Genomic DNA, 20,944 nt, shown 5'->3' with positions numbered 1-20,944 from the left:
TTCGCAAAAAACTACAATCAAACGTTCAAGTGATGCAATTGGCGATGCTGAAGCATCTGCCGTTGAAAAAATGCGTACTAAAAGGAATAAACCACTAGTGGAGCGCCAGAACGAACGGGGCTCCAAGCAATTTACAAATTATTTTCGTCCACTACAAACTTTAGACGATGATAATGATGATAAACCTATTGAAACGGACACACTTGATGAAATAATAATCAAACCACCTCCTATAACATTAATTAAACAAAATACAAAATTTGTACACGAGCTAATGGCTAAAATTAAAACTGATGATTACTTTATTAAAACCATCTCAATTGGAATTAAAATATTTTTACCAAATATGGACTGTTTCAATGCAGCTTGTAACCAACTCAAGGAACATAACTGTGAGTTCTACACGTACGATACTAGATCAAACAAGCCATACAAAGCCATTTTATCCGGGCTGGATAAACTACCAATTGAAACTGTCAAATCCATGCTACAAAACCTAGGATTACAATGCACCGAAGTCAAAATTGTGGAAAAGAAAACTAAGTCTGATCATGAATTATTACTGTACATTGTTTATTTCGTAAACAAAAGTATCACAGTAAAGGAACTGCGCAAAAACTTTATGTATGTCAACCACACTAAAGTACGCTGGGAGTATAAAGTGAAATTGCAGAATAAAATTACTCAATGCTACAATTGCCAACTATTTGGACATGGATCAAATAATTGTTCAGTTAAAACATCATGTGCCCATTGTGCTGGATCACACCAGACTGCCGTATGTATGGACGTAAACAACAAAAAATGCGCTAACTGTAAAGGCGACCATCCATCGACAGAACTGACATGCCCATGCCGAATTTCTTATCTCAATTTACTTTCCAAACGCTCATCACAACGCATTGGAAGAAATAACTTGGAAGCTCATGGAATGAGGAATTCTAAGCAACACATCGCTCCATCTGCTCTCTTTGGAAATCAACCCCAGATCTCATTGCCTACTCAAACTAAGAGAGTGCAACAACTCAACTTTGGTAGCTATAGTAATGCACTCACCAATATTCATACTTTGCCTAATCCCAAAGCAAATATCACAAATGAAACTAATCTCTTTTCATGTGAAGAGATAAATTCTCTTTTGTCTGAATTAATAACAAGACTTAATGAATGCTCCAATAAGGGAGAGCAATTTCAAGTAATTTCTCAGTTAGCGATTAAGTATGTTTACACAAACAAATAATTTTATTGATAATTTGAATATTATGGCATGGAATGCTCGTGCCGTTAGAAACAAACGTATAGAACTGATCAAGTTCTTAGAAAATAATCACATTCACATAGCACTTATAAATGAAACGTGGCTGACTCATAGTGACCGTTTTAATATACCCGAATACACTATATACAGAAATGACAGGAAGGAAAGTAGGGGAGGCGGCGTTGCCATTGCAGTTAGTAACACATTGATACATGAACAAATACCCTGCATTAAAAGTCATGTTATTGAAAATGTAGGTATACAAATCAACACTGACTCTAATTCCAGTCTAAAAATTTACTCTATTTACTTTGCTGGAAATACTTCAAAATGTATTCCTAGTTCATGTGATTTATCTTGGGACCATAATCATTTAAAAAGTTTGTATAGATCTGATCTCCTTAAGATCTCACAAATAAATGGAAATTTTCTAATTTGCGGGGACTTCAACTCGCGCCACAGAGCATGGAAGTGTACCCGAGCCAATGGTTGGGGCAAAATTCTCAATGAACTTTCAGATCTGGGAAAATTCAGTATTTTGTACCCTACGCAACCCACATATATTCCGCATAACCATAAAGCAAAAGCATCAACATTGGACCTATGCCTCACTAATATCCCTAACCAGCTGGCTAATCCAGCAGTAATGCAAGAGCTTTCCTCTGATCACCTACCAGTGGTTATTAAATACTCTACAAATTTTATGCGCAATGTAAAAACATATCCGATTTTGGGAAGGGCAAATTGGGCGCTTTTTAAGAGAATTATAAATGAAAGGCTGATGGTTGAAGAGGTGGTTGTCAACTGCTCACAGATATCGACTTTGGATATTGATAATTTAATCGGCTCTTTCACTAGAGTAATCAATTATGCCTTTCTTAAAGCAGTCCCTCATAAACCTATACATCACTCCAAGCTTACACTCCCTGTACATATAACTGAATTATTTAAAACAAGAAATATTATCCAAAGACAATGGTTTAGGTCACGTCATCCATTATTAAAATCAAGATGTGATCATTTAAATTACATCATACGAAAAGAGCTTTTCATATATAATAATGCAAAATGGAACAATAAACTTCAAAAGCTGGATAAATGCAGCAAACCCTTTTGGAATATAACCAAAGCAATTAAAAAAAGAAAACAAATTGTTCCGTGTCTAAGTAAAGCTGATGAAATATACGCTTCTGGAAAAGAAAAAGCGAATATTCTTGCTGATGTCTTTCAACTGAAGCATAATCTGACACATTCATATTCAAACCAAAATACAATTGACCAAGTCAAAATATCTTTACAATCTATAGCTGAAACCCCAAACAACATCGCAGAAATTTGTAGAGTCACTTATCCAGAGGTTTTTTCAATTGTAAAAGCTCTCCATACTAGAAAATCTCCTGGAATTGATGGAATACCTAATATATCCTTGAAAAACCTTCCTACAAGCGCCATTAATCATATTGTTAACATTGCCAATCACTGTCTTCAGGCAGGCTATTTCCCACGGGATTGGAAGATAGCAAAAATAGTTCCAATTCTCAAACCAGGAAAACCTCCTGATAACCCTGAAAGCTACCGACCAATAAGCCTATTAAGCGGATTGTCCAAGATTCTGGAAAAATTAATTAAATTGAGATTGGTGAAATTTTTGGACATACACAACACACTACCAACGGTACAGTATGGTTTTAGAAATGGTCTAAATACCATACTGCCGACCTTAAAACTAAGAAATTATATTAAAGAAAGTATCCAATCCAAACAATCTGTAGGGCTGGTTACACTTGATATTGAGGCTGCATTTGATACTGTATGGCATGACGGACTGCTGCACAAACTAAAGATGATTGGAACTCCCATATACCTCATTAAAATAGTTCAAAATTTTTTGACACATCGATACTTTAGCGTTAATTTGAACAGTAGTCAATCTGCTAGACGAATTTTAAATGCAGGTGTGCCACAGGGTTCTGTCTTAGGGCCTACATTGTTTAATATTTTTACACACGATATTCCACAAGCTACAAACTGTGTACTTTCACTGTTTGCTGACGACGCCGCTGTCTACAGTGCTGGTTTCTCGTACAGCGAGATAAATCAATCCATGCAGAGTTACTTAAATGAATTAGACATATATTACAAAAAATGGAAAATTAAAATTAACCCTAATAAAACGAATGCTATATTTTTTACAAAAAGAAGGAAACCTCGTTATCTTCCTGATAGACAGTTGCGAATACTAGACTCTCCAATACAATGGGTTGACAACATTCGATATTTGGGTATAATTTTTGATAAAAAACTAACATTTAAATACCACATCAACAACACAATTATGAAAGTTAATAAAATTATTTGCACACTGTACCCTCTAATAAATCGTAAATCTAAATTATCAATATCCAATAAGATCATAATTTTTAAAACAATTTTTAATCCAATATTAATGTATGGGTCACCTGTTTGGGGTAGATGTGCTCAAACTCATATCAAAAAACTTCAAATATGCCAAAACAAGCTGTTAAAATTAATAATGAACTTACCTTATTACACAAACACTAAGTACCTACATATAAAAGCAGGTGTACAAAAAGTTCAACAAAAAATACAATATTAACAATCTTTTGTTTCAAGTCTTAGTTTTTAAGTTAGTTGTAAGTCAATTAAGGTTTTTCTTCTCCCTTGTTTTCCTTAATAAATAATAAATATTGTTATACAAAAAACTAAAAACAGGTCAACTAGACATAATTAATAAATATTTCAGATGAAAGCCTTAGCTAAACACTGTAAATACCTAATTATACCATTAGCTTTAATGAAATGTACATATATATATAAGGGATAAAGCACAAATAAATTAATTAAAAAAAAAAATTAATTAAATATTATGCAGATACGTAGAACAGAGTATAATGCTGAATAGGCTGAAATACCAATTGTTGTCTCTTAATATACCCTATGAAAGTACTCCACACGCTGGATTCTCTACGTAGTGGCAGCCAAACGAGCGTTGGCATATCCCCTTTCCCTGACCACGTTTATTGTGCATTCCTGGTGCTGCTGGTCACCCAAAGTGGATGGGTGTCCAGTGAACGTCCAGCGAATACAAGTGGAAGTCACAAGGGAGCGGAATGTCAAGTCACTTTCATTATCAACAGAACAAAAAAATGGGACGGTCAATGGTTGAAATTCAGAATCGAATCTAGAATACCCCTTGCGGTTTTTGCACTCGTCATCATTCATGGACATGGATCATTTCGTGGACTTCACGCGATGTACATATGATGTACATACATATATTTACCAACGAGTCTTTAATAATGCGACATACATATAGAACATTTCGAGCAATGCAATTGAAGATGCCCTTGTGCCCGCGAATGGCAAAGGCCACAAAGGCCATTAACGCTGAGCGGATTGGGCTAAAAAGCAAAGTCAAAGGCAAAAAGGAATTTCTTGATTAAGTAATAGGAATGTTGGGTCGGTGCAGAGCGGAGAACACACTGGAATACCAGAGCACCAGAGCACCAGAAATGTCAGCGGACATGAGTGGCGTTTTATCTCGACTTGACATTCCACCAATGGCTGCGAATTTGAGGGCTTATCCTGGCAAATGTCCTGCGACCAGTGGCCACGGGTGAGTCAATAAAGCATACTGATTAATGCCCAAATTTGTGCTTGGTTATTTTGCATAAATTATGCATAAAACAAAGCGGCAATCAAAAAAAAAAAAAAAAAAAAAAGTGAAACAAAAGAGGTCGCGATGCGCAATTGTTCCCCAAAGAATCATCCCGCTGCCACGCCCCTTGCCGCCCCCGCATTTAAGCCGATTTTATTCGATTTCATTTGATTTTGGACGAATTTAACCGCCAAATGCCTCAACACACAAAATACATAGACCAGTAAAAATAATAGAAATAATCACAAAGAACACATTTAGCAACGTTAAGGTAAATAATTTTAACATTTATGTAACTATAACTTTTAAATTTCAATGTATATAATATTTTAAGTATTTTCAGTTGCCCAATGCAAATGTAATAACTACCAAAGAAGTATTTTCAGTGCATATACATATTTAATATTTAAACAAATTATTAAGTACTTTGGAAACCAATTTTTTTGAGTGGCTAAAATAAATAGGGTGTCTGAAAGTTGATCAGTTCGCCATAACTGACTTTATTCGCTCCTTGATGCCGAAAATGCGGAAAAGCCTTCATAAAAGGGAATGAAATTACCACAGGATCTGTGCGGAGGTCCTTCGCCTTTTCGTCCTGCAATGACAACAACAGCAACAATCAGCCACCACGAAAATGAAAAAAAAAATAAAAAAAAATAAATAAATAAACGAAACGAAGTGAATCTGTGTACAAATTTAATTTGCCCTCCATTTTTTTTTCTTTTTATATGCGTTTTATGTTCCCACAAAAGCTGAACGGAAAATGTCACATAATCAAATTTTTTTTAACGCAAGCGATTTAAGAGTTGCGGCCGCTTGCAAGAAAATTCCAAAATTTCCTGAGGATGACGGCTGACAAAAAAAAAAAAATAAAGAAAATGTATAAATAAAAGAGAGCAAAGTGGTGTTTCTGCGGCTCCTTGCGATGACATATGAAATATTAACAAGAACACCGCGTGCTTTTTACATTTTTGGAGGGCAGTGTATGTGCGTTATGTGAGTTTTGTGGGGCGGTGTTTCGAGAGATGAAAGTGCCAAAATCTGGATAAAAAACGGGAATGAGGCTCAAGCGGTGTGCCAAGGATCAAGCAAGTCGCACAATTCGCCATCGAGCGTGAAAACAAATTTACTTTAACGATTCCCGCAGCACGAAGGTGGCTAATTGGGAAGCCCAACGGGTTTTGCTCGATTTTCAACTACCTTCGAATTAAACAAGCATATTTATGCAGCGTTTTTCTAATCAGATGTTCTCATACCTATTTATGACAATTTGCAATTTATGAGCATAGCATATATTAAACGGTAATATGATTGCAACCGACAGTTTGGAATCTTCTTTGTAATTCTTTGTAATAATATTCGCTTAAAGGGTATCAACGAACTTCCCCCAAGTTGCGCTCTGCTCTGCCTGTCTGCCTGTCTGTCTGTCTGGCTGTCTGTCTGTTTGTATATAAATTAGAACACATCAAAAGTTTGTGACATTAAATTTGGTCCCTCGGCCGCGTTCGCCATTCCAGAAAAGCTCGTTCACACACGCCACCGATTGGGCCGCAGATAAATGTTTTAGCAGAATGTGTCTGCGGCTCAAACTGCGAATGGGTATGGGTATGGAAATGCCGTTGGCAGTAAGGATGCTGCACGGGCCCCAAAAAAAAAAAAACCCGGATCTATGCCACAGTCCCAGTGGCAAGGACTACCTCAAGCGTTACCTCGGCTCGGCCTATACAGTGCAATCTCTGAAACCAAAAAAGCGAACTCAAGCTGAATTGAGTTAACTAGTAGTTGATTATTCATTGAATTAGTTACTTGCACTTGGCCATTATGATTACGTTTCTTTTTTAATGTATAATTTGTATTATTTTCACTTGTATCCGTGCTTCACTGTACTGTTGCTAAGCGGAAACAGGCGGTCACGATGAAGGTTGGCTTGATTAAATGTTCTGCTCCTGTGTATTTTGTATGTTTGTGTGTGCGTTGTGTGTGTTTGTGCGTGTATGTGTGTGTGCGAGCGTGAAAATGCAATGACAACAGACCGAAAAAAGCGATTACGCACACAGACGCACGCACACACGCACAAGATGCGGAACGCGATGCCTTCACGTATGCCATTACGTTCGGTTGCGTTACGCATACGCCGCGTATGCCGCGGACCACTTGACTTTTCTCCCTTTCTCCACCACTGGCCTCAAAAAGTCGCTGAACTACCAGAAGAACCATGGCATAAAAGTTGAATAACTTAAAAAAGAATATATATATATATATATGTGCATAAATATATGTAGGTGTGCCTAAAATTGTGGATTGTGCGAGTGATTTCGCCTTGAATCTTAAATTATTAATTTATTTAATAGTTCATTCAATACATTGAGCATACAAGTGCGTGTACATATAGGCGTTTGTTCCATTTCGCCGCCCCTCCTTCGGATGTTCATTCTTATCGCTCATTCTGTTTGACTTTTCCTTGCCCTCGCTTACATCTTATTTTCGCTAGATTTTCCGCTGGCAAGGAGTGGAAATGCATGGAGCGTATATGTGTATATGTACATGAAGTCTGTCATCTGCTTGAAGGCTTCCAAGTCTGATGAATTAATGCTAATGGAATGGAAGCTGTTGTCTTTCGACTGCCAATATAAATCAGGCAAATAAATTTGACTAAAATAAAAGGCTGTAGAAATGTGGCAAATCGAAAACTATGACAGAACATTTTAATTGATGGCAATTTACATGATTTCTTCTCTGTGCAGCACTTTGGTTTCCGTAATGTAGTTTGTCTCATTCCCAAGCCCCCCGCCACGCCCACATTTCTTTTTTATTATTTTTTTTTTTTTGGGTGTGCGTGTACGCCCGTCGCCAATGAATATTAAAATATTTGTTGTTTCGTTAAAAACTTTTAATTGGATATTGCAGCGTTTTTAATACTCTCATGACTGCCCCCATCGCCACGTCCTTGCCCCTTTATCATGCTGGTCACACAAAAATTGTGCACAAAACTGAAAAATCAATTAAAATGGCCGCTCGCTGAAGGATCAAAAATTTCCAACAAGGACAATGAGTAACGAGAGTCCATTATTGGCGGGAATTAAGCCCTCGAATAATATCAAACACTCTGCGATTTCCGGTATTCTATTCCGTAGATAAAACGAAAGGAGACTCGACTTGACCATGCAATTCATGCGAATTGCTTGATACGTCAATGTAATTAATTGATAAATATTTGGCATTGTATCAAGTACTTGTGGAATGCATTCCATAGCAGTCACACAAAATATTCAATGAAAAATGCATGTTTCTGGTATGGTGGTCAGTTTTTATTAGATAATTATACATTTTACTTTTTTTTTGGTTTCGCTTTCGCTTGGTTTTTGTTTTTTATAAATATTTCATCTACATAGTTTATATATTCATGTGTATATATATTTCATTTATAGCCATAGAACAATTATCACATCTTACATATGTATGTTGGCTACACTTAAACGTATCCATTACATGTTTACTCAAATGTATGTCGGTGTGGTTGTGTGGATGTGTATGTGTTGGTGCATTTATGTCGATAGGTTCAACGGTAGTGAAAAGTAAGAAAAGCGTGAAGGTACTGATAGGGTTGGATTAATAGGGAATCGAATGGGGCGACTAGAGGATTCCCCTTTTTGTGAAAGAAACACATGGGTGCATGTGGTAAGCTCCTGGCTGTTGGTAGCCCATCTACCATGTCCCATGATCCCCTCTGCGCCAACTTTTCACATTTCCAATAAGATCTCATACCAATTTAATATATATTTTTTTCTCTTTCGATTTTTGTCCGTCTTTCTCGCCGAGTTTCTTGGTAATTAGACTTGGCAACGTCGGGTTGCATCAAAAGTTTGCTCATTTATATTGTATAAACAGAGTGAGTCCGCCATCCATTTCTTGGCCATCTTGTTTCCGGCCAGTTTGTCCGTTTAAGTACGTTCCGTTTCATTCAGTCAGTTGGCCATTTAATTTTTCAGCTGGCGCTGAGAAGTATGCTACAGTTTCGTCTCAGCCAAGTTCAGTGCGCTTGTGTGTGTGTGTTTCTGTGCGCGCGCGCTTGTGTGTGTGTGTGTGTGTGTGTGCGTGTGGGCCATGCTTTGTAAGCTGTGTCGTATTAAACGTTCTAGCCTGGCGGCGCTGTCAGTCGGCAAATTTCAAAGGCTGGCCAAAACAACAAGGGCAAAGGGCACAAACAAAGTCAAAGGCGAAAGCAAAGTGAAAGTGAAAGTAAAAAGGGTGAACAACATGGGCAGGATTGGTAAATGCATTAGTTATTTAAAGAGTGAAAACATTTGTTTTGCCCTGTTGCCCTTACACACACACACACACACACACACGCACACATACAAACGCGTTGATAATGCTAATGACCATGCAGATAAAGGGTAAAATACAAAGCGACTACAGTCAAACTTCCATAAGGCGTAAAAAACAAAACAAAAAAAAAGTGATTCCTCTGATTTCTGTTGCGAATTTCAAAGTAAAGTCAACAGAAACATTTAGGCTATCAGTTAGTTACTGTTAGTAAGAACTAACTAACCAAAATAGGAGTAAAATAACCTTTTTTTAAATGTTTTTAGATCTGTTTTCAAGCTTTTTTTGCTAAATATTCAAAAGTATTCATGAGTTAAGCTTTCAAAATAGACGTGAATGAGTTTAGCTTTTGCATAGGCGACTGTTGAAATCGAAATTCTCATATTATCCATGCCGTGCGCGTGTGTTGTATGTGCTGTATGTGTGTGTGTGTGTGTGGGTGTGGGTGTGAGTGTGTGCTATGCCACGCCCCCATTCGCCTATTCGCCTAATGCCTAATGTACGGCGCCCCTAATAGATGCACTCCCCCAGCAAATCGCAATCGCCCTTCTCCAATGGCTTCAGCCACAGCGGATTGTAGTTGGGGCACAGTTTGCGGTGAATGGGTATGCGAATTTGTACGGGCGTCGCAGCCACGCCCTCCCAGCTAGACCGCCCCTCGAAGCGAGTGCCATCGGACCTGTTGCACTGCATGCTCAGCGGCTCCTGCATGTACATGGTGTACAGCTGATCGATACGCGGCTGGGTCCATTCGATGCTCCGGTAATTGGACGACCTGGCTCCATTCAAATGCACGCCATGCTGATGCTCCGTGCTGCAAGCATACAAACGGATAATAAGGATTATATTATTATATTATATATAAGTTCTATCCTAACACAAATCGAATTCGCAACAATTAAGATTGTATACTAAATAATGTCTCAAAATTATCATTTATAAGTTATTATAAGTTTATACGTTTTTTTTTTTATGAAACAAACACAATTTGAATGCAGATATTTAAAACGCCTAATTGAAACGGAATTGATTAACTCCAAAAGTTTAAACAATGCACGTATCAAATTTGGATGAATAATTTAATCCTTTTATTACTTGGCCTTTAATAATACTTTGTTTATTTGTAGAACATAATATGAACACAAGAGTTGAGACCAAACGCCTGCTAAGGGACCAAAGTATAACCGCAACAATAACTTTAACTTTAACTTCCCACCACCTGGTGGATGCGAGTGCGGATGTTTCGCATTCCACATTCCAAGTTCCAACTTGGATGCGGTGGCCCTAATCTAATGTAAACTTTGCCATCAACCGATGCTCAACTGCTTAAAGTTGGCAATTAGCGAACACCTTTTTGTTGCCCAAAACCAAGGAAATTGTGTGTCTTGGAAATGGTTAGGGGAATGGTTAAAGGGTTTGGCTGGCGGTGGGGGTCAGGGGCGCGGCCACAGGAGGCGAACAAAGAGCATTTTGGCCGTTATGAATGCGCCGACGGAATTGAGCCTCGAAAGGGAATGCCGAAAAGTTTCCCTTTGATGCAGAAGGAGCCGAGCGGAAGAACCCCTCCCCCCCCCCCCTAATGAAAACCCACAATGCCGCCGCTCATCACCCTTAAGAACCCGCCACCATTGGATACCCGCCACTGCTCCCGTCGGATACCCGCCACTGCCCCCATTGTGACGTCGCCCGTCGTCGCCTTCGCTGCGTAGATTAAAAAATATTTCTTCCATTAACGCCACAAAATGCCCGCGGGACGGATGGATAGAATGCGATGAATGTGCAAGGGCGTTATAATTCTTGAATAAATGGTGGAAAAAAAGAGGAACAAAATAGAAAGGATATGCCAAAACAGATGGAATTAGCCGGCGGCACTTCTACAAAATCAAAGGGTTTTGCGTTCAATCCGAATTTAATCAAACTACATAAAGAGCTTATCACTTAAACGGATAACTGGCACGCATCAATATATATTGATTGCCTAAAATTTAGTCATAGTTTTCGTTACAAATGTGTTAAATATAAAATAAATATATAATAAAGCTGCAGCTCACCGCTTCATGTAAATAAAGTAATTCTCGAGCGTCTCCTCGGAAACGGAACTCTTGCAGACCTCCAGTTTGGTGGCCGGATAGTAGTGGATATAGTTGACGCACATCTCATCGCTGATGGAGAATCCGCCGAGGGCGGCGGTCTTGTCATCCTTGGTATTGTAGTAACAAGTGGTTACCAAAGCGTCGCCCTACATAAAAAAAAAACCAATTGATAGATCGCACATAATTGTACACATTGTATTAATGTTTTTTAAATAACTATGATCGCGATGCAGGATCTTACGGGCAGGACACGCGGCTTGTAGTGCAGGGTGCGCATCTCCTGGAAGTGATTCGAGTAGTAGTCATCGCGGTTCACCTCGCGCAGCTCCTGTTCGCCGCGAAAGTGCCGGGTTAGGACGCGAACGCCACGCAGATGCGTATGCAGCTGAGAGCCAAAGATGATGATGCCCGTCGCCGGCAGAGCGGCTCGTGTGCAGTCCGCCACACAATAGCCGCTCAGCGGGAAAGCGGTTTGGCCAGGCGGAATGGCCATTTTGTCGGTGTACTCCAGACCCAGTTCCATAACGGCGGCGTCATACTGACGCAGTGTCTTCGACATCTTGATGCGAAAGCCGGAGTTGTCCACCAAGCCTGAAACGAGAATTGACATTGAATGATTAATATGGGAAACAATATTGCGTATACGACTAGTTAAACGGTATGTAAGTTTCACATTTTTCTTTAATTTCGCTGTAGATATATGTACATATATTATCAATTGATCGATAAGCCAACGTTTTCCACTCAAACACAAGCGATGCTGCTCATCACTTACCCAAATCGTTTCAGTGTAATCTTCTTAGAATCAACCACTTCCATTTCGCCCTACTCTACTCACCCGACTGCTTCTCCGGATTATTGAAATGTACCTCCAGTCGAACGTACGGATTGAAGCCGGGTCCGCCGATTGGTAGACCGGCTTCCGGAGGATAGGTAAAGGTGCCCGCGCCCATGGCCCACAGGACCATCACTTTTGAGCAGATCTTGGCCCGTGGCGGCAACTGTTCACAGTCGCCGTTGTACAGGGGAATCTCCTCGTGCTCACCGGCCTCGCAGTGAAACACTTCCATGTGATGCACGATGCCCGGCGTTCGGATGAGCGGCTCGAACTGAACGATATGATGGCGACGCCGGAGATTGCCCTCCAGTCGCTGAACGTGACACCAGTACGTGGTCTCCTGACTGGGAATTGGCGCCTCCTGCAGTGTGATCTCCATGTGATCCAACTCGCTGGTGGGATAAGTAGTTACGCTATATACTACATATCTCTACACATATATCACAATCACTTACGTTTCGGGTATAAGTATCTTGTCGGCCCGTAGTAGCTGTAGCATCTTAACACCCGCCTCGTGCGGTGCCGTCACATTGGGCAGAGCGAACTGGTGATCCTCCAGGGCCAGTTCCGTTTCACCACGGGCCCAAACCACGTACATTGTGCCCTCCTGCATAATACACACACATCATTATCTCCGATTTCTGACTGCCCGATGCTCAACTCACATGGAGTCGCAAATCCAAAGGGTCGCAGGTGTCAAACTTGCGCCTAAACGCCAACGTGAACTCATCCATCTTGAAGACCTCACAGTCCTGCTGGTAGTCCCGTCTCACCCACTGTCCATCCGGACTGGTGTACGTATCGGTTACCGCATTGAAGAATCCATTCTGATTCTCAAAAAAGCAAATATCCGCATCCGCCAGGCCGCCGCGCTTGGAGAAACCCAGATAGAACCAGCGGTGCTGTTCGTTGAAAGCATTCTGCAAGTGGAAGAGCACCTCCTGCTTGTACCAGTCGACCATCCAGCTCAGCTTAATCTCCTTGTCGTCCAGGTAGATCTCGTGCAGCTTTGTGTCGGATAAGCCTTAAGATAGTGATAGAGAATGAAAGCATTGTTTCATAAGGAGCATTCATCAAAATTTGCAAAATATGACATATTACCGATTAATTTTATTAAACAAAAAATCAGGGAAACGGTTTTTTCTAAAAAATTCAATATTTAAGATGGGTTTTTTGGGTATAACTTGACCAAAAATGACCACACAGCCAAAAGAATTACCGTTTTGTGCTCCTAATTACCAATACTAACCATCCCTATCACTTTTTAAAGGATTTTGTAAAAATAATTTTTGGTCAAATTTTTGCATTTTTTGTAAGGGGTACATCATCAAAATTTGCAAAAAAATTAAAATTCCTAGAATTGCCAAACTTGATTGCAAATCGATTGGGATTTAAGAAATAAACTCAACGAGGTATGAAATTCTTTATTTGGGTAATTACTTCCAATGTTATGATCAAAAAACCAAATATTTTTTTCACAAAAAAACAGGAAAACGATTTTTGGCAAAAAACTTCATTTTCAAGTTGGCTTTTTTGTCTATAACTTGACAAAAAATGGTCACAGAGCAAAAAGAAGTACCATTTTATACTCCTAACAACCAATATTAACAACAACAACTCTTAAACTGATTTTGTAAAATTAATTTTTGCCCAAATTTTCGCATTTTCTGTAAGTCATCAAAATTTGCGAAAAATTGAATAATCCTAGAATTCCCAAACTTGAATGCAAATCGATTGGGATTTAAAAAACAAACTCAACGAGGTATGACATTCCAAATTTGGACCATTATTTTCAAAGTTTTGCTCAAAATACGGTTTTTGTTTTTCGCGAAAAATCTGAAAACCATTTTTGGCTAAAAATGCAATTTTCAAGTTTGCAATTTTCGCATTGCACATTTCGCAGCCCAGTGCCATCGATCGCTTAAAAATTCCACAAAGAATCATCCTTGGCGACGGATTTGTTTTGAAATATGTTTTCATTTGAGTACGCTGCTTTGGAATAGTTATATTCCCATATTCACAATATCAGTTGTCAGATCAGAAATTGTGAGAAATTTATTTTTATTCATTGAATCGAGAACAAATTCCAGAGCGGGATTAAGTATAGATTTTTTTTTTGTTTTTTTTTAAATTCAACCAATTGTTAGTAACCGAAATGCTGCGAATGGATACGGTGCATCGTGATAAAGATCAGGTGGTAATCTTGAAGAAGGCCAATTACTTGCCCTATCTGGTGAACCTGTTCATTCCGAAGTTGTTTTACCCAGAGAAGATTGTGGTGGCCCGCCTATATCTCGATGTCAATAAGCACGATAAGCAGGCAGCCGAAAACTTCGAGGGAACCGAGACCCCATGCTTTGATGTGCCGCCATCCCTGTTCGCGGATAAGGTTCCAATGGACAAGATTGTCTTTCTGCCAACGTCCATGTTGCCCATGGGCTTCGAAGCTGGCGGTGTTTTTGGGCCGGGTATCCTTACGCGTCGTTCCTATCCCATTGACTTGAAGGCCGCGGGTCACAAGGGTCAAACGCCGCCGCTGTTTGTCGGTTTGCGCATGGAAGTCCAACCGCCGACAAGGGTCGAGAGTCTCCTAAAAAAAGACGGTGAGTCCCAACCAATTCAGGACACATTGATGAATTGGTTGCATGCCAGCAATGATCTTATAAATGGGGCACAGCCAAAAGGACAAGAGCTTCGTGATGAATTTTCGCTATCGATGGTCTTCAATTTGCCAATACCACCGAGTCCACCATCGCCCTATTCATATGGCCGTATCCCGTTGCAGTGCAACATTTATACGCCGGATCTGTCCAATGTTCTGTTGCTTATGTCGCACCAACGCGATCTTACGGTGGCGATACTGTCCACCGTTAACAATCCGCATGTTCCATCTGTGGCATTCGCCACCATGGGCGATGATGCGGAGTGCCCCAAGTTCGAGCTGCCCATCGGAGTCTTTCCCATTTGTGAGGGCGTCAATCGACCAATTTTTCTGCCCAAACGTTTCATGCCCAAAGGATTCGAAGCCGGTTGCGTCATCAAGCCGGGAACTCTATCCGAACTGTGGTTCATGGACTACATCGGACGTTTCGGTCCACCACAGCCACAGTATAATGGTTCCATCACACCACCGCTATTCGTTGGCAAGATTTGTCGCGAAGAGCCGGCCGTCGATATGATAAAGAAAATTCAATTTGAGATCGAAAAGAAAGCCAGCGATGATGCTGAGTCAAAGGCAACGCTAGCAGGTGTCAAACCTAAATTTGATATTTCCATCACCAAGGGCTTTATGGTAATGGAAACGAAGGAGCCGAAGTCACCAAAGGGGGCATACAGTGTGCAAAACTACGACGAGGCCTTTGATGATGGATGCATTGTGAGGGTGGTTAAGAAACCGGCCACTGCTGAAGAAGCCACAGAAACTCGAGAAAGGAATGAAATGTGTACAGTGGGCGATCAGTCGCAGGAGTTGGATAAATGCTCAACTGAGGCTGATCAGAAATACCTATCGTGCTTTCATGTTGATAGCGACATTGATAATATTGCCATGGCCATGGCCCGTTTGGGCATCGCCGATATGAGTCTGCACGCCGACGAGGAGGAATTGTGCGGCATCGATGGTGATAACGCTTTGATTCAGTTGCGTCATGTCCTCGAGGATCGTAATCAAATACGCTCCCACACTGACCAGTTGATGCAGGATCATATCTTTCGAATGAATCGCGATCGGATGCTGGCCCTGCGTCAGCCATTTACTTGTTTCGGATGCGGTATTCATGAAAAAAAACAATAGTCCAAATGTTGGATGCTGTAACTCAATAAACTTTTAATTCAACTACCAATCGAATGATATTTACAGCTGAAAATGTTTTATTTTGACTGTTTTGTTTAATAAAAAGTTAAATCAAATTGCAAATATTATTTTTAATTTTATAAAAGCAACGTTTCCAATTGCAAAAAAAAAAACTCTAGAACCAAACATTAAATAGTGGTTCTATTAACAATTTCAGCAGTTTTTTCTTTTATTTTGATTCAATTTCTAAATTTGTGTGTTATCAATTGAAATTGAATTGCCAGCCAAATTAATTGGATAACGCTTTGGTTTGGTTAGATACGAACATCCTGTGGAAAGATCCTGGTTCAATTTATTAATTAGGACACTTGAGAGATACCATGCGATGCGATTGAATTGCCCAGCTGCGGAGCCAATTTTCAGCTGAAGCCAATGCTGACCGTGTTATCCGACCTGTTACCCGGTTAAAATCCTTCTGGACCCTCCAGCCATCCAGCGTCGGACGGAGTTATTGCAGGCCATTAAGTCGGCTACACTGCTTTGGTTACCAATTCATGGGCAACTGGACAACATCCGTGGAGATAGCGCGATAATCAAGTTGCCTTCCACTAATTACCCAAAATAAAAGCGAGCCACGCGACTTCAATTTATCCACTACCCAGTCCATATGCCCATATTAACCAGCAGGAACTCAGTAGCGGAGTAGCTAGCGATGTCGTGGTTAACCGGGGCATCCATGAAGTCTGGGGCATAAAGGACAGCGTGGATTTATGTTGGCAGCGACTTGGTCGAAACGGCAGCACATCAGGCACATCAATTACGGCAACAATATCAACAACAACAACAACAATAGCAATCGTGGATCCAGTGGAGCGGCAGTAACGAGAGCGAAGGAAAACCCAATAAAATGTCAAATCCAATTGGCAAACATACGCCGAGATCGAGGACGATGAGGATGCGAAAGCGGATGGGGATGAGGATGAGGACGAGGACCATGGCCAGGACTCTGGATGCGGATGTGAATGGGGGCTATGCACGGCAGTTCGTAAAGTATATCAAGTATATATTGCCATGGCGCTAAAACGTACAAAAAAAAATATTGGAAAAAATATAATAATTCATGAAATGTATGTTTCGTGGCACATTGACAGTCATGAAAACGGCTTACGTTTTAAAACCAAAGGAAAAATATAAAAGTTGGTAAATAGATATTAGAATGATGCCTAATAAACCAACGACTCTAGTACTCAAGCTAGTTATAGATCAGAAACTAAATTTAAACGAATACAAAGAGCTGCTTAGCTGATTATTTCTTACAGTGTAACTAGATGAAGACACAGAAGGCAGCGGAGGAAAAGCGAGAGCGAGAACGAGAGCGACAATAAAAACACTCGATTACAATCAAAAGTGACAGGGGTCCGTGGTTTTTTTACACGGCACCCGAGGGGGTGGGGTGGCGAGCGGGTTTTTTTTGACATGGGTGCGGGCGGAATGGAGTAAAGGATTCCGTGCAGTGGTGCGTTGATGAATTTCGCTTTCTGCTCGCTCGCTGTCCATGCCAGAGCAGTTCAATCACGTTCGACGGAAGTAATATGCCCCCAAAAACGAGTTTGGCCACCAGGCGGCACATGGCGCCCATCGTCCAGCAATTGGCTGGCACCCACACTCCTCCCCTTTCCGCACCTTAAACCACCGTCTGTGTTTGCTACTAAAATTGATTTGTTACTGTACATATGTCTCACTTCACTTTTACAAGGCGCACGGACACGGATACGAATACAGATACAGATACAGATACAAATACAGATACAGATACAGATACAGATACAGATACAAATACAGATACAGATACAGATACAGATACAAATACAGATACAGATACAAATACAGATACAAATACAGATACAAATACAGTTACAGATACATTGGCCCAACCGCAAGGATGCCAACGAAGCGGAACTGGAAAACCCCAAAAAGCCCCGCCTGCTTTCTTTTGCCGGTGAAAGTTTGGTAATACGAAACAAATCGTTTTCGTAGTTACGTTCCCAACATTTGCCATTTCGTCATTGTTGCGAGGGAAATGAGATGTGAGCATTCGATAGGAAATGGTTTGAACTCATAATTGGCTCGTTGATCCCAAAATGTTTGGTTCGTTTTTTGAGCATATTGAAAAAAAAAGGAAGAACATTTTAGAACATCTTCTTTCTGTGATGGAATCAGCAACCTTGAGCCGCATCTCATTGGGATTCTTTATGAGTCTCGCCATATACACCCCACCTTTCCAACATAATAGCCGTACTATACTGATACTCACAAATATCCATATCTACCTAAGTAATTCAATTTGTATCGCTGCTCTTTTGTATTACTTTTTCGTTTCGTTTGGAATGGGTTGGTGCGCGTTCATTGTAGATTCAGTTGATGGAACTGGCCCAGTTGATTTGATTTGGCATTGATTGGGTTGCCAATCGAAATTTACACACTATCTGTTCGATCTTTTGGCCTATTTTGCGAACACGGCGAACAATTGCCAATATGCATTATATACAAGAAAATACATATATCCGCACATCCAGTCCATAAGACGATGTCGGTATAAGTGTGATAAAATTTAATAAACTTGAAGTTTATTGCATTTGCTCGACTGCGTCCCTTAGCCAATCGAAAAGTTTTTCGATTTTTCCAATCCGCTTGAACTTGAAATGCCATTTTGACGCACCACTCATTCGGCTTCATTTTTGTTTTGTTTTTCCCCTTTTTTTTTGTTTTTTTTGCAGGCGAAGGAAGTTAAACTGCGGCGGATCCTTGGGACTGCGCCGCATAGTTTTGTGTCTCCGGACTGATGGGATGACGGAAGCGATGACAATGTTGGCGTTGGCGGAAATGCCAAGGCGCACAGGAATTTTCTTTATTATTTACTCGATGCGATGCGGACGGCACTTGAAGGCATGTCCAATTTCTTGCCAACCCACCAGTTCTCAGTGTGGATTCTCCGCACGCCCATCGAACATACCGAAGTGCTTCTCCAAAACTACACTGCGATAAATTGGTGCGTGAAATGAGAAATGCTTCATTGCCTCACAATAGAAAAAGCAAAATTTAACAAAATAAGCAGCACAAAAAAAAAACGCTCTTTATTTATTTGATTGGCCACATTTAACTTCACATTTTTGGCAGTGTAATTTTTGCATTCGGACGTTGGGCTGCCAAAGGCGCTCTGGGATGATGTCATTATAATAATGTTATATGCACAAATCGTCAATTGGTTTGGCCCGAGGACGATTTAGCATGGCTTTAACCATCGCCCCTCCATTCCCCCCCCCCCCTCTTATTTGTCGCATTTCGAGCATTTCCTTTCTGGTTCCCCTTCCCCTTCCCTTCCCATTCCCATTCCCTTCCCTGATCCACTCGCATTCCGATTCCCATTCGCTCATTCAAATTGGCGCTCAAGTGACGCAAAAGCATCTGGGGAATGAAATGTTCGTGCTTTCCCCGGACTTTCTCCCTGTATTCCATCATTTCCCCACCCATCCCCCTTTTTTTTTTTTGGCTGCCCCACTTAACACTTTATTGGATTCCATTTGCGGATGCCAGTCGGTTTGCTGTTCTTGCTGTTCCTCTTATCACTTATCACTTATCATTATCCGCGCCCTCAGCTGTCCACTTCGATTGCCATGTTGCCCGGGACATTGGCTCACAATATAGATCCATTGGGTTATGCAATAACTCGTCATGAGCAGTTCGCCAATCGTCAAAGCACCATTATTCATTATCCATTATCCATAATCCATCCCTGACCAGTTGTAAAATATGTTTACAGCAGCATAATGTTTTGAAAAGTGCTGCCTTCCTTTTTATAGCTTGCACAAGTTGAATAATAAGTATCATTTAGTCGACTTTTTCATGAGCTTGCGATATGGTCGCGCCTACTCTTTGATTGAGACAAATATTTGAACAAATTTCGCTTTCGCTTAGACAACCCACAAACATTCCTTTTCGATGGCAAAACCCTCAGAAATGCGGTGGCAGCTCAATATAAATTATTGAGGATTTATTGGATGTACTGCCTACACACACACACCCACGCGCACATACACACACATGTCTATTGGCATTTTAATGGACTTCCTTTCACTTCCACGCACAAAAAAAAAAAACTCCTTGATGATGATAGCTTTTTTTGTGATCCTTGCATCAAAACGGCAACAAAGAAACCCAAAGTTTCGAACATTTAAATGCTATGTTAATATGAAATATTTTGGTATTAAAAATATATTTTTTTTTTTGTGTAGAAGAATTTGCATTTTCTTCGCTTTCTCCCTTTAACAAATCACCAAATCGCCAAATTCGCACATTGTCTTGTACAAATGAGCGCACGTTTAGTTTATCATAAAGCATATTTATGGCAACCACTTTGCGCCACCTTTCGATGATGATTCCCAATGTGATGATGATGATGATGATGACCGATCCGGGGAAAGGTGTGTTCCAGTACATATATAGACGAAAATGGGCGGAGGCAGAGGGAGGCTGTTCACCCAAACGCCGTGACACATTGAGTAATGACACCCTCCAGTCGATAATCCATTAGGATGTCCGACACACTGGGCCCTATGAATCGTTAATGTCTCCGGGGAGTGCTCTTTAGTTTACTTTTACTTATTTCTTTTTTTTTATGCGAATAAAAAGGATCTGGGCTAAATGGCTGTAAGTGGTAGAATTGTAACCGATGTGAGAAGAGCGTTTTGCCATAACTCGAAGCCAAGTTAAATGGCCAACTGTCAAACTTATCAAAAGCAAAGTGAAACTAAACTATGCCAAGGCCTTAAGTTTGGTAATAATACACTAAGAGCAATGTATATCGAAATAGCGAAGCTCATCGCCATCACTATTGTTTTTCGAAGTGTAGTTAAGCTTTCAAGGTCGTCATTCTCAAGGATCTGCGACAAGTCCTTCG

General features: G+C 40.4%; 2 protein-coding genes across 3 annotated transcripts in view, besides 1 other annotated feature; one reads left to right on the top strand and one right to left on the bottom strand.

Moving 5' to 3' along the window:
* Positions 1–4,128: part of a mobile genetic element that runs on past the window's edge.
* Positions 4,129–8,228: 4,100 nt separating this feature from the next.
* Tbh (Tyramine beta hydroxylase) overlaps positions 8,229–20,944 on the bottom strand; it is a 31,698-nt gene continuing 18,982 nt past the window's right edge. For both annotated transcript variants that reach the window (NM_176711.3, NM_001298067.1), the window contains 6 exons: positions 12,860–13,218; positions 12,650–12,801; positions 12,195–12,586; positions 11,598–11,947; positions 11,315–11,502; positions 8,229–10,077 (listed from right to left, as the gene is read on the bottom strand). In NM_176711.3, coding sequence (NP_788884.1) covers positions 9,774–10,077; positions 11,315–11,502; positions 11,598–11,947; positions 12,195–12,586; positions 12,650–12,801; positions 12,860–13,218 — 1,745 coding nt within the window. In that variant the 3' untranslated portion in view covers positions 8,229–9,773. The remainder of the gene's footprint in view (positions 10,078–11,314; positions 11,503–11,597; positions 11,948–12,194; positions 12,587–12,649; positions 12,802–12,859; positions 13,219–20,944) is intronic.
* Positions 14,278–16,100, top strand: CG15333 (uncharacterized protein). The gene has a single exon (NM_132203.4). It carries the CDS (start codon positions 14,359–14,361, stop codon positions 15,985–15,987), a length of 1,629 nt encoding a protein of 542 aa, NP_572431.2. The 5' UTR covers positions 14,278–14,358; the 3' UTR covers positions 15,988–16,100.

Source organism: Drosophila melanogaster, chromosome X (genome assembly GCF_000001215.4).
Source record: "Drosophila melanogaster chromosome X".
Classification (NCBI taxonomy): domain Eukaryota; kingdom Metazoa; phylum Arthropoda; class Insecta; order Diptera; family Drosophilidae; genus Drosophila; species Drosophila melanogaster.
The sequence above is the reverse complement of the archived record's forward strand: the minus strand, read 5'-3'. Positions and strand labels throughout refer to the sequence as shown.

Coding starts and splice junctions, on each gene's coding strand:
- CG15333 (NM_132203.4), top strand. CDS start 14,359: ATGGATACGGTGCATCGTGATAAAGATCAGGTGGTAATCTTGAAGAAG.